The following is a 15,191-nucleotide window of genomic DNA, read 5'->3' on the forward strand; positions in this document are numbered from 1 at the left end:
GCTGGATCTAACATTCACATCAGCTTTTCCAACACAGGAATAAATTACACTTTAAAATAGATTAATAATATTTTAATAATTTTTCACAATATTATTATATCCTGTATTTTTTAACGAATGAATGCAGCCTTGTTGAACAGAAGAGACATTCGAAAACATTACAAAATCAGCTTTTGAAGGGTTTATATTAGAGCTGCACGATTCTGGATAAATTGAGAATTTTTTTTTTTTTTTTTAATGTTTTTGTTTTTAAATAGAGATCACGATTCTCCCACGATTCTGAACTAAGCAAAATAGCATGTAATTTACGAGAGGCCGTGACAAAATGTTAATTGCCCCATTCTATTGAAAAATGCTTAATTAATTTGAATTAATTATTTTAAAAAAAATTGATTAATAATTCAATGACTCATAAATAGTCTACTTTACTTGTTCCATTACTGAATGAATAAGCAGTGTTGAACAAATCTCTTGAATGAATGATTCAATGAATAATGCATATTTTAACAGTCACTAGTCACCACCTAGTGGTGATGCAATGTAATCAACAAATGTTATTTCTCAAAGGTTTAATAGACACAGGGATCGTCATTTAGAAATAAGATCGCATGGGTGTTTGAATCGAGATTGCGATCTTTTAACAATTAATCGTTCAGCTCTAGTTTTTTTATATATATATATATATATATATATATATATATATATATATATATATATATATATTCGTTCATATATAATTAGTTCACTGCTTTCATTAGAAATTAATAGCAAATTGACAATAGGGTTCTCTGATTATAATTAATATTTAAAAGAACATCAACCAATATTTTTTTTAGTATAAGCAGTATTATCTAACATTTATAATCATACCCTAAGTCCTTTGAAAATCATCTACATATTAATACATGCAAGTAACTATGGTTGCAGATGTAGTCAACTTGCTCTCAAGTGCTCACAGAGCAGCTTTGACCATTTCAATTTGGTAGGCGTCTTACAGCGGCCTATCGAAACGAGGCATTTACATATACATATCTATGCAGCAAATTTGGCTCCTAAATATTTCATTTTGAGCCCGGGGGTATTTACTACTTTTCTACATTCTTATCCCTGTTCCATAATTCTCATTATCGCAATCACCTCACCACCATCCCCTCATTAAAATTTCCTAGATTGGTCTCCATCCTCAGCAGCACTCATATAGCATAGCTAATGCAGAGTGCTTCCAAAAAAAAAAAAAAAAAAAAAAAAACCTGCGCTCTGCTGAGGGCTGGAACACCAGCAGCTAATCCCAGCCTTAAAGCTCAGCAGTGGGAGGAATTTTGATGAACAGCACCCTCTGAGAACAAATCTAGCAAAGAAGGTCTGCCAAAATCTCTCTCCAACGCTCCTTCACAAGCGTATAACCTCTGCAGTGAAATCCATGACTTGACTTCCTAGCAAAAATCTCATCAGCATGGGGACAGTTATGAATCAAAGTACATATACAGTACATGCATACACTGACAAACACAGCTGGATGCACTGCTTAAACTGGCTTGAGTTGGTTTAGTTTACTTGCTTCGCTCAGTAAAATCCAAAAAAGCATGGGTGTTGATAGACGTGTTGTGTGCTATTGTGTCTGTGTGTGTGTGTGTATGTGCAAGATCGCTGCTCTTTTCTGCAGTGGTATTGCTGTCATGCCCACTCAGATTTCGCTGTGGAAGAGCGCGTGCCCCAGGCTTCCATTCAAAAGGGCACTCCAGTGTGGGCAGACACTGATAGCGTGAAACCAAAGTGAGTATGGAGCTGACCGCAGCAATGCTGTTTTTAGCATTTACCTGGTTTCTTTTTCTGGATACTGCTACTGTGAAAATGAAGCTTGAATCTAAATGGATTACATCTAGCGATGCACCAAAATTTCACTAACTTTTTTGGCAGGATGGATTCTGATTGGCTGTCAATGTTTGTATTGTTCATCAGCTGAAAAAAAATCATTCTAAAAAAAAATGATTCCAACAATATAGTTTCTCTGTGCCTTTATCGTTATAGTTGTGGTGTGGACTCTGCTTTTCTTTAATACTGAGAACGATTTTAAGAACTATATTTTTATCGTTATCTTTATACCGTGCTTGGTGTGAACGGGCCTTAATGATTGTAAAGAGTGACATATTTTATCCACAAAACTTAGATAAGCTACAACAGGTAAACATTCCAGCATTATGGACACACTAAACCATGATGAAAAATTATGCTAAAATAGCAATATTCAAAAGTAGTTCAGCTGAATGATTGAGAGACGCTTGTTGCTGAAGAACTTTACTACGGCTGGTTTAAATCACCCGAGAATTTGGGGTTTGATTTCTGGTTTTGGTTTTCTAACATTAATTCTAACCTTACTTCTCTGAAAATCATCTGCTGAAGTCAATCGCAGATCTAGACATTAATACATGTAAATAACTAAGGTTGCAGCTGAACTAGGGAGGTATGTCAAGCATTCATGGTCCAATATTTGGCTAAAACAGCAAAATAATTGGTTGAAATACTGAGAGGTGACGTTCCAAAGATGATTAATTTATCATCTGAGCTTATCATGCTGTTAATTGTCATTTAACAGCATAAATGACAACTTAAATTTTGGTTTCATATTTCTATGCTAATTAAATCATATTGAAGCACCTGATTTATTGATATACATCTGGATGTAATTTTGCACTTGACATGTCAATAAAAGCCACAATCCAAAGTGCACCGTTTTCAAAAGGATCTGAGCATTTTGAAGAAATTTACCTGCAGATAAATGTGTATTTATAAAGTGACATTACATATATACAAGTCACAATCAAAGCACTTACACATGCATATGAGACAAACAAACCAGACAAACCACATTAAGGACCATTTACAAGATTGCTATCAACAGATAAACATGCGGCATGCATTCCCAAGCAGCTTCTCTTAACAGACAAACCGCAAAGCGCTAACTATGTTTTCGTAAAGAAGGCATGGGAGATTTTTGGCAGTTATGATAAGCATCCTAGGCTAATTTCTGGCTGGTTCACACTGTAATCTGTCCGCCAGGTACTGTAGCGTGACAGACTGACAGTAGTTGAATTACATCTAGGAAAAACATTTCCCAGAAGCACACTGCATTTTAAAAAAAGGTCAAAGGTCAGAAGGGAGCAGTCAAATGCCATTGCAGTGCACTCAAACCTGGACATGACGACTGGTTTGGGACTGGGACCATGATGTCTACACTGACTCTCTGGTCAATAAAAGCAATCTAGATAAGAGCTGCATTCATAGTTAATTAAATTTGGTCTATTTTTATTTCTACTTTATCACAGACATTTTAGTGGGAGTACATCTGAAGTTCAAAAGAGACCTTTATCTTGATTGATGCACTAAAATCAATGTCGCTCTTCGGGTCGGTCCAATTAGCGCAGTCCTACCTGAACATTCAGGAAAGTGAATTTATCACCAGCAGCGGCCAAACACAGCAACACACAAGCATGTACGCCATGCACTATCACTGTGTGAAATCGGACTGACCTCCCATGCATTTCTCAATCTTTTTTTCCCCCCGGTTTTCGCAGGGAGACCAAAAGTGCCTATCAGCAACTACGTCAGTCAGATCGACACAGCGGTAGGCACGGATTCTACATACCAACTTTTATGAGCACATACACAAGTTCACACACTCGAAGGACAGCGATGACATCACAACCGTCACTTACCTTCAGGTCTCGGTGCACCACGCCCATTTGATGGCAGTGAAGCACCGCCTCCAGGATCTGCTGGATGCAGTGACTGCATGCAAACAGCAGGGGGCGCATGTTAGTCTGAGCAGCGCTACAGTCCCGTGCACAGGCCAGGGGTGAGGGGTATTTGGGGCAGGTAAAAATGTAAAAAGGAAGGGGCAGGGCATCTCTCTCTAGACTCAAGCCTTGCCTCCACGTAGCTAAATATTAGCATACAATAATAGCTGAAATAAAAACCACTTAAACAGCTGAAAAACCGCCGGTGGATTTTAGCACTAATAGTTAGAAAGCAAAACTTATTTAATAAGCAAAACTTGTTTAATATAATTTGATTCAATTGCGAGATATCTAAAATCGGTTACAATAGTAACATTATGGAGGCAATGCTTTGCGTCTTTTTAGAGTTTTATTTTATTTTCTAATGTCAACATATGTAGGACCTGTCCCATATCATAGATAAAAAAATGTATAAATCAAGTGTAAATTTCCTATTGCTTTTCCACTGGCCTATTATTATGTTCTTTGAACCGCTTTAGATTTTAGTTTAAAATAATGATAATAAAAACCATAAGCCTCATATTTTATCTTCTTCTCATGAACTGCTCATGTAATGGATCGGAGGTCTTAAAAGCCAAGAATGCAACAAAACGGCATTTACATACACCACCATTCAAAAGTTTAAAGTCAGTAAGGACATTATTTACTATCTTTTGAAATAAATACTTTTATTCAGCAAGGACACATTACAAGTGACAGTGAAGACAGAAAAAGATTTCCATTTTAAATAAATTTGCCATTTGTTTACTTGCTATTCATCAAAGAATCCAGAAAGAAATGTATCTCATTTGACAACTGTTGTAAACAGATTTTTTAAGTATTATGTGGCACTGAAGACTGGATTAATGGCTGCTAAAAAAAAATCAGCTTTACATTAATGTAGAAAACAGTTATTTTTAAATTGTAACATTATTTCACAATATTGCTGATTTTACTGTATTTTGGTTCAAATAAATGAAGCACTGGTGGGATAATAAGACTTTTTCTAAAAGAAAAAAAAAAGAAAAATCTTACTGACCCCAAAAGTTTGAACAGTAGTGTATTTCACTTTCTTTTCCAAAAACGTTGATATGCACCATTATTTACAAGACCTAGACATAGGTAAATGAGCATAATCAGTGGAATATCATACATTTAAAGCTGTTTAATTCTGCACTGCAACACTGTAATATTTAAATTACAAAGACATGCCACTAGGTCCATTTCATCTACAACATTACGGCAGCTTCCTATACCCTCTGGATTCTGCTAATTGCTGCTTGCAGCTCTCCTCCTCTCCTCCTCCCTAGGGCAGTAAAAGAGGGTTTTGGAAATTAAATCTTAAAGTAATTCATACAGAGTAAGTGTGTGTGTGAAGGTCATGTGATATGGTGTAACTGTGGATGACATTAACTGTATGGAAATCTGTAAAGCTACAATCTGACTTGCACTACCATTCAAAAGCTCAGCGAGATTATCTTTTAGAAAGAAGTTAATACTTTGATTCCGCAAGGACACAAAATGTATCAAAAGTGACTGTAACAATACTGATAATGTTACAAAATAGTTCTATTTCAAATTCTGCTCTTTTGAACTTTCTATTCATCAAAGAATCCTGAAAGAAATGCATCATGGTTTTAACAGAAATATTAAGCAGCACAAGTGTTTTCATTTTTTGAGATGATTTTTGAAGAATGATTTCTGAAGGATCGTGTGACACACTGATGACTATAAAAATGGCTGCTGAATATGCAGCTTTGCATCACACAAATAAATTACATTTGAAATTGTAATATATTTCACAATATTAGTGTTTTTATAGCAGCCTTTGTGAGTAAAAGAGAATTAGTTAAAAAACAATTAAAAAATGTGACCCAAATTTTTTTGGATTGTAGTGTATTACCAAGCATCAATACATAAAACGGCAATCATTTCATTAGAATTAATAATTAAGTAAGTTTTATTCTGAACAGATTAGATTGGTTTTTAACTAAACTTTATTAATATTCTTGGGAGAAGCAAATTTAGGTAAATTATTATTATTTAGGAATAATTGCTATATTAGGATTTTGTGCCATTTGAAGACATAAAAGTTTTAAGAATAATACGCACAGGATCAATGTTTAGAATTTTATTTTTATTTTTTTTTGGATTTAAGCTTTGATTCTGACACTGTCAACCTTGAAGTCAATGTAGTAATTTCAATTAGCATTAACTTGTTATTTCCAAGACTCTTATCCAAAACGAACTGCACATCAAATTTAAAAAGACTGCATTTCATTCAAATTACATCCATTTTAATCTGAAAAAAAAAAAACCTTCTTTCACACATACTGGAGGATGATTCTGTCATTCTCTCCCTACAAAGGCAAAACGGTATAAATTATTAGATTTACATAAATCTACATAAAAGCTATTTAAAGCAATCTAGCCTTAATGACCATATTTAAGTTTTAATGAACATTACTGATAGGAACAGTGCTGCATAAATAACATTATAGCTGTGATTATTATTATCCATCTGGAGTGTGCACCGCATGAGTTTACTGCCATGTGTGTAAAGTTCTGGCATGGCAGTAAAGTTCAGGGCTGTAAATTAAAGTGCTGCTTTGCTTTCTAAATGTCTCCCATTAAAAGACCACGGAGCATGACATATGGTCACAGCAAATGTAAGACAGACCATCTCAGAATAAACCCATTTCTCTGACTGCATCTGTCTATTTACTCTGCCTTTAAATGTATGAATGCATAGAGGGATATTTAGATATTAACAGCACGTAAGGTTTTGTGCATTCATCATAGTGTATGTGTGTGTGTGTTTCTTCACACCTCCCACAGTGTCAGCTGCTGATCATGGCTGGACTGCAAGAGAAGATGCGTGTAAGGCTGTGTGATTTTGTGTGCATGTGTAGGGGTGAGACAGGAAGTGTCACTGTATTTCAGCACAAAATCTCCACTTGAAAGAATTGCTGTGGACATTAAAATGTACTGAAACTCACTGTGCTGCCTCTAATATTAGCTTTATTCCCTGTACCAACGTCACTAAATATTACAGTATTTGAGTCTCTTCTCCAACCCTTCATGAGATAGAGAGCAATTTAAGCACTAACTTTTGCAAGAATCTTCACTGAGAAGTAAAACTGCAGTTCTACTTTATTTTAAGGTGTTCTTGTTACAGTGTAACTATACATTTATGTACCGAGTAATATTTATTAACTACGTGTACTTACTATATGGTTAGGTTTTGGAATTAGGGTTTGGCTTAGGGTTACTTGCATGTCATTATGCATAATTTATTGTTATTACGATAGTAAATACATGTAACGTGTAACAAGCACAGCTTAAAATAAAGAGTTACCATAATTACAAATCTACAAATATCATAACTGCAGAAAAAAGACAGTAAAACCTACTACTGTTTAAAGCAAGAGAATGAATGGTAGTTCATAATACTGTTGATACTATTCATTCAAATACTGAAAAAAGCTAAAACTAATAAAACAAGATTATTGCTATTAAATCTCCTTTGCTGACTACCTTAGGGCCCTATGATATCCGTGATGCCGGAATCACCGAATCCAGTCATAAAAATGGAATTTACAATAAAATGCGGAATGCCACAGAGTTTGTCAATATTTGAATGAATAAATCAAAAATAGAGAAATAAATTTATTTTGATAAAAAATATTGCTAGATACACACAGGAAGTCAGAGGTCTACATTATAACCCGCCAAAATAAAAGCTTGGCTTGACTTTTAAAAATGTTGACATTATAAAATATATTACTATGGTACTTCTAATGTACTTCTCAATGTAAAAACAATAATATAGTTTATTTTTAAAGAATATCGCATAATATCACACAATTTATCTACCATGTTTTAATAAACAGTAAACCATTTTTCTGCAGCACTTTGTTTGCCAAAAAATGAGAGGACTTGTTCAAATGTCATGACATTTTAATAGATTGATTAAATTGATAAAGTTTCATGCATTCGTTTGATTACTACTGTTTTTCATAAGAAATTTGTGTTAAAACATAGAATCCAGAAAAATTTATACAGACAACACAGTTTCAGGAAATAATTAAAATTTCATAGCGCCCTATTATTGTTAAAAAAAAAAATTTGTTAAAGTTGTATGAATTAAATTTGCTTTTAGATTAAAATTGACCTCAAACAGTTTGCCCAGTATTTCTGACAAAGACAACATGATACATAATGAACACTCTAACACAAAGTAATTTAGGAATGTTTATACAAAGAACCACTGTATTCTAACCGTAAATAATTTAATTTTGATTTAAGGGATCGTTATCATTATTTTATCACCCTCATGTCATTCCAAACCTGTTTGGCTTACTTTCTTCTGTGGACATGCAAGAACATGCAAACAGCTTTGTAACAACGTGAGGATGAGTAAACGATGACAGAATTTTCATTTTTGGGTGATCTGTCCCTTTAAACATAATAGTAATAGAAAGTAAGAACTAAAAACCTCACAAGTAAAAATTCTTATAACACCTTGATAGTTCTGATCATCTGCACAATGACGTCAAGTTAAAGATCAAGCACAGGAAGTAAGGAATCGGGAATTTTGGGACGGCAGTCAATGGATTAGGGGAAGCCCATGATGCCATACAAAGACGGACAGACAGACAGATAGGCTACAGCTACAGACACACAGACAGGAGCAAGCAGGGGCAAACAGACAGGCCACAGACAGGCAGTGTGTGAGCTACATACTGACCTTCAGGTCCCTGTGCACTATGTCATGTTGGTGAATATGATGAACACTGTCTAGAATCTGATGGATACAGTGACTGTGAAGACAAAACGGAAAAAAGAAAAAGGAGGGGGAGGAAGGGAGCGAGAGGTGAAGGGGGAGATGTGAGGATGGATACAGTGAAATCAAACGATTGATGGAGTGATGGCAGTGCATTGAACGAAAGGAGCGGAGATGATCGAGAAAACAAGGTGACGGGTTGAATCGATGCACGGGAGATGTGAGGAGTGACGCAGACAGTGAGGGAAGAGAGGGAGATGGAGGGAGGGATTAAAAAAGAGAGGAAAGTGAATGGTGGAAGTGAAGAGACGGAACCATTTAGACATAAAACACACCACTGTCAACAACAAGAACAACATCAGAGAGAGAAAGAAAGAGAGAGAGTAGGTGAGGAGAAACAGGTGTAGTGAGTGTAGTTTGTGTGTTAAATCTGAGGATGTGAGAATAAAAGCTGGTGTGGTGTGGGGAGATTTACTATATACATATCAGTGGTCGACCGATATATCGCCAAGGCCGATATATCGGCCGATATTTGGCATTTTGCAAATATCGGCATCTGCCGATAAGTTTTTCTGCTTGGCCGATGTGTTCGAGTAATTGCTTTATGCATTTGTCCACTGTCATATTACCCTGGCTTTATTTGAAAAATATGATTCCCAATGCACACAAACTTCCCAAAATACTGAGTGCCCTGTTGGTTACAGTGTTTTCTTCCTTTTTAATTATATTTTTATTAAACATTCATTTATTTGTGAAAAATGCTTTGTCATCTAAAGTATAAGTATGTTTATTTTACATATTTATTTTTTAATCCATTGTCAAATAATTTCAAATTTCTTAAATATAAAAATATTAATTAATTTTTTTCATATATTTATCGGATATCGGCCCCCCTGCTTTCCAAGATATCGGCATCGGCTGTCAAAAAACCACTATCGGTCGACCACTAATACATATACTGTCTTTGAGGGGGCAATCTGTCACACACACACACACACACACACACACACACACACGACAACATGTTGTTTTATCTATATAGTTTGGGGGTGAAGATGTTTTTAAAGTAAGTCTTTAATGCTCACCAAGGCTGCATTTAAAAATACAATAAAAATAGTAATATTATTAGAATTTAAAATAACCATTTTCTGTTTTAATAGATTTCAAAATGTAATTGATTCCTGTGATGGCAAAGCTGAATTTTCAGCATCATTACTCAAGACTTCTTTGTAACACGATCCTTCAGAAATCAGAAATATGCTGATATTGCTCAAGAAACATTTTTATCTGATCAATATTTTTTTCCAGGATTCTTTGATGAATAAAAATATCAAAAGAATGGCATTTCTTTGAAACAGAAATCTTTTGTAACATTATAAATGCCTTTACTTTCACTTGTTTAATAAAAGTAAAAAAAAAAAAAAAAAAAAAAAAAAAAAAAAAAAAAAAAACTTAAAAATGACTTGAAAGTGACATAAGAATACAAACGTTCTCATTTGTTCAATAATTGATTTGTATGTTTTTGTTTACCTGCTCTATTAACTTTAACATTTCAACCTACTCTAGTAGATTTTAACATTTTGAGGCAAAACTTACCTAAAACTACGTCCTAACCAGGCACAATATGGCAAGTTTTCAGCGACTGTTTTTGTCCACACTGAATACAAAACTGCTCCATGATATGGTATTAATTTATGGTTATGACAGGACTTCAGACCAGTGAGATGTCACAGTGGGCGGGGCTAAACAGCACAAAGCTACAGAAATATATCAACAGAAAGACCTGACACTTCACCTTTCAATCACATTATGTTATCATTTATTTTTCTAAACCTTAAGGGTGTACACCTCTATGTGGTAAAACTAATAACTATAAACAAATAATAATAATAATAATAATAAGAGATTGACAAACAAAAAAAGACAGATGATTAGTAAAGTGCTTTTCACTGATTTAAATCACTGATGTTTGGGCCTGTTTCCATTCACAGTAGCGTCATACCCTGCTTCTTTCACACGTCCAACAACAAGAGCCACAACACAGCGGAGTAGGTGCCAGTGACACTATCACACACAGAATGAGAGAGCTAAAATATCTGAATAAAAGAGAGAAGGAAGACAAAGAGAGAGAGAGACAGGTGGAGAATGGGAGGAGGGGAGAAAGATGAAGCCCTAATTACGTGTGTTAATTGGAGCCCTAGTTTCTCCCTCTCTCTGAGGAGGCAGGGGGCAGCGCACGGCTGCAGGGCTTCACCAGAAGAGAGACATTTAGAGTGAAAGAGAAAACAACAGAGATGGAGAGGAGGGAGAGAGAGAGAGAGAGAGAGAGAGAGAGAGAGAGAGAGAGAGAGAGAGAGAGAGAGAGAGAGAGAGAGAGAGAGGAGGGACAAACAGCAGGTGGCTAGAAGCAGGTCAGCAGGAGAAGAGCACAAGGGAAGAAGCAGAGATGTTTCCTTGCATCTATTCCTGCAAAAGAAACGGGCGAACATTTGATTTCTCAGTCACATTTAAACTTTCTAAAGATATCAAGAAAGCAGTGTGGCTGTGGAAACCCGTTTCCACCACTGAATAAAAAAATAAAACAAGGTAATTGCGACTTTTTAACTCACAATTCTGACTTTATAACACGCAATTGCGAGAAATAAAGTCAGAATTTTGAGATATAAAGTCGCAATTACCTTGTTTTATTTTTTATTTAGTGGCGGAAACGGGCTTCCATGGTGTGGTAACTGATAATTCACTTCTAACTAATATTTCTAATATTCCCTTCTAACTAATAATTTTTATTCTGAGAGTTTTTTTCTCGCAATTGCAAGTTTATATCTCGCAATTCTGACTTTATAAGTTGCGATTCTGATTTTATAACTCACAATTGCGAGTTTATATCACGCAATTCTGACTTTATAACTCGCAATTCTGAGAAAAAAAAAGTCAGGATTGTGAGATAAAAAGTCGCAATTACCTATTTTTTTTTATTATATAGTGGCAGAAATGGGCTTCAATAGTGTGATAACTGATAATTTTTGTAAAAATCAATTTAGATTTTCCTGTAACAAATTACACTTAAAAAAAGAAAATACATATAATAAATATGTGGGATTTTTTTTTATATATAATTTTACATGATTGTCATGACTATTTTATATAATAACAACAATACTATTATTAAAATATATTATTAACAATAAAATACTATAAAATAAACTATTATCATTATTATTATGACTGTTATTATCATTTTTTATTTATCTATTATTATTGTTGTTGTGTCTGAAATGCAAGTTGCATCAAATAAATTTCAGTAACACTTTACTTAAAGCCCATAATGTGCGTTGTAATACATTATTATCTTGCCATAATAATTCTAACAAAATATAAAATGCAGTGTTACAATGAACTGATAAGTGTTATAATGTATTAACCGAGCGGCAACCTCCTGCTCATGAAGCCAACAAGGAAGTGACTAAAACTGCAATTCATCGACTGGCCGCTTGAGGCTGGCTGCAGAAGGGAGTCAGTCCCATAGACTCCCCATGTTAAAATGCTCAACTTTACAGCAGAAAAAAACATGTTTACAGCCTGGTGCAAAAAATGATTTTGGTCTATATAGTTAATTTTGCCCTTCATGACAACTGTGAGGGGGGTGAATTTTTTAATAACTCATCCATTTAAATTATATTAAGCCTTAAAGTTCTGCATAATTAAGGGCGTGGCCACTTGAGTGACAGGTGGATTGCCGCTGCTGACACTTTCGTTGAGTTAAGTGGGCGTGGCTTCAGTAACCAGCTCCCGCCTTGAGCTAGGTGAAGCTCAATATATACCTATTATAAGAGCCCCTGTGCAATATACTACATGTAATTGCAGTAATTCAGTGTAAAAGCATCTTGCAAGAGCACGACAAGATCATAAACTGCCCTTTAGCAAATGCTCGGCTAAAGTGTAACATCGTAACTAACAGCTGGGACATGAGAACAAGAGCATATTGCTCTACTTTAATAAAAACCAAGACACTGAGGCTCAGTATCTGTGGTTTATACACTTGAGATTGAACCTGCAAATCAAGATCATCATGCAATCCAATCAGACACTAGTATTAGACACGTGCACAAGTAATCGACTAGTCAAGTACTTGTTTGCACCAAACAGTTGACAAAATGCAGTACTTACATTACAAAAAGATTTCTTCTAGCTTTTACCTAAACTGTCATTTAAGTAGTTATGTTATACAATTATTTATTTATTTATTTTATTTGTGATATATTCACACCTCAATAAATAAACAGCAATTTAAAAATAATTGTATGGGGTTTTTTTAACGATGTTTACACTACCGTTCAAAATTTGGGTTCAGTTAATTTAAGAAATTAATACTTTTATTAGCAAAGATGCATTAAATTGATCAAAAATGACAAAGATTTCACACTGATGCAAAAATTACTTTAAATTTCTACTCATTTTTCAAAGAATCCTGTAAAATTTGGCTTTCTCAAAAATACTAAGCAGCAAAAATACAGTTTTCAATAATGATATTTAGTAAGAAATCTTTTTTGAGCAACAAATCCGCATATTAGAATGATTTCTGAAGGATCATGTGACACTGAAGACTGGCGTAATGATGCTGAAAATGCAACATTGGCATCATAGAAATAAACTGCACTTTTAAAAACAATTAAAAATAAAACAGTCATTTTAAATAGTAAAAATACTTCAAAATATTTCAATTTTTACATTTTTTCTTTACATCAAAGAAATGCAGCCTTGAAGAGACTATTATACACACACACACATAAAAACAATTTGATTGTATTTATTATTGATAGATATACTGAGATTTATATACTATATAGATATACTACATACTGAGATAAACTATACTTCTTATTAATTTAGCCGAATGACACACATACACTTACCTAAAAGAAAAAAATAGGTTAAATGTCAAGAGCAAAATCGTGTTTCTGGATCGTCTCATCTCTAACTTTCAGTTAGCAGACCAGACCTTTAACTACTAAACCACAGCTCCCCACACGAACGATACCACGGAACAAGCACTGGGTCAAAAAAAAACACAAGAGAGACGGTCAAAGCGAACGTGTTGCACACACCCACAGGAAGTTAGCTCGAGTCATTATGTGGAATTGCATATTTGGGCTGGACCGCGGGGTGATAATGCTTAGGACTAACACCTTCGACTGCATACTGTAAACCCTGGTAACAAGCACACAAGCACACACTCATACAATGTGAAAAGGGATCTGTACACGATGGTCAAAAAATTGCCTATAAGGAGGCTGTCTGTGTATATGAGAGGGAAAGAGACAATGCATGATAGATCAGTGGAAAAAACAAAACAAGAGAAGACATATACATAGACAGAGAGACTAAAGACACAACAGCATCACTCTAGAATTGTATATTGGTGCACAAAGCACCTAAACTACACACAACAGCATACAGTTCATTTCCTCAAACGATCTAGTGTCCAGTTCTGTCGTGCCACCTTTTTAGGCCAGGTTTCACCCTAGTGTGTGTGATGGGCGAAGGGTGAGATTTGCGTGTTGCACTGTGGGAGATCTCCAAATGCAAAACAAACTCACAGTGAACGTGTATGTGATGGTGACGGGTGCAACAAGCTAGGGCCAATGAGAGAGGAGAAGAAAGGGCAGAAGAGAGGCACGGAGAAATGTTAAACATTAGGAAAAGCATTCTTACCTGGCATCTGCTTCGCTGTAGTACTCTCTGGCTACAATGTCTTCAAACAGTTCACCTCCAGTCACCCTAAAACACAGGAAGTTCAGCCTTGCTATTTGCTAACTCAAACAGAATTCCTGTTCTAGTGCACGTCCCTTCCAAGAGCTCAGTTTCCATGGAGACGAGAATCCAACGTAAAAAAAAAAATATAATAATTATCCGGAAAGCTAGAAGTGTGAAAACCGAGGGGAAGGTTTTTAAGATGGCATGCTTCTGGGATGGCATTGAATGTTTTTGGTTACTGCCCATCTGACAGCAATGAGTTTATAATATATCATCAACATGTAATAGTTCAGTTTTTATGAATTATAACTCATGAAGCCCACGTATTCTTAAAAGGATGGTTTGGGAAAATAATTAAAATACATTACATGGCTTTTGAAGACTCTGAATGCAGCACAGCAGTGTTGGTATTCTTAGCTAAAAATAAAACTATATAAAAAAAGGCAATTAAAATTAACTTTTAAAAGGTCTAAAACTTAAATAAAAATAAGAAAAATTTAAACTAAAAAAAAAAAAATACTAAAACTAAAATTAAATTGAAAACTAAAAATATAAAAATTAAATCTAATTTAAAATATTAGTAAATAACCTAATAGCATATAATATTCACTTTCATCAGAAAACAGCAGCCTGTATGACAGCTAGATGTTTTAAAGTCATCTTGGTCATTTCCTACTTAGAGTATAAGTTTGAAAAATCCTTATTATCATGTGATGTGTGTTCAAGTAATTCTGGTCGGAATAAAATAAATGTGTTGGTCAATTTTATTATTTACATTGCTTTCTGTCAAAGATATGAGCTTTATTATCTCTAGTACAACAAAATTAAGAACAAAGGAAATGGAGCTGTAGGTGTGGAATGGACACTTTATCAGCGTA

General features: G+C 34.7%; 1 protein-coding gene across 26 annotated transcripts in view; it reads right to left on the reverse strand.

Annotated features, from left to right (window-relative positions):
- The window catches only part of camk2b1 (calcium/calmodulin-dependent protein kinase (CaM kinase) II beta 1), a 59,249-nt gene that overhangs the window by 32,158 nt on the left and 11,900 nt on the right, over positions 1-15,191 (reverse strand). For 21 of the 26 annotated variants that reach the window (XM_042723667.1, XM_042723680.1, XM_042723672.1 and 18 more), the window contains exons 5-6: positions 14,272-14,337; positions 3,714-3,786 (exon numbers count right to left, since the gene is read on the reverse strand). In XM_042723667.1, the coding sequence (XP_042579601.1) occupies positions 3,714-3,786; positions 14,272-14,337 (139 nt within the window). Of the gene's footprint in view, positions 1-3,713; positions 3,787-8,523; positions 8,597-14,271; positions 14,338-15,191 lie in introns of those variants that run through there. The other 5 variants (XM_042723668.1, XM_042723666.1, XM_042723685.1 and 2 more) reach the window with 2 other exon arrangements.

This window comes from Cyprinus carpio, chromosome B5 (assembly GCF_018340385.1).
Source record: "Cyprinus carpio isolate SPL01 chromosome B5, ASM1834038v1, whole genome shotgun sequence".
Classification (NCBI taxonomy): domain Eukaryota; kingdom Metazoa; phylum Chordata; class Actinopteri; order Cypriniformes; family Cyprinidae; genus Cyprinus; species Cyprinus carpio.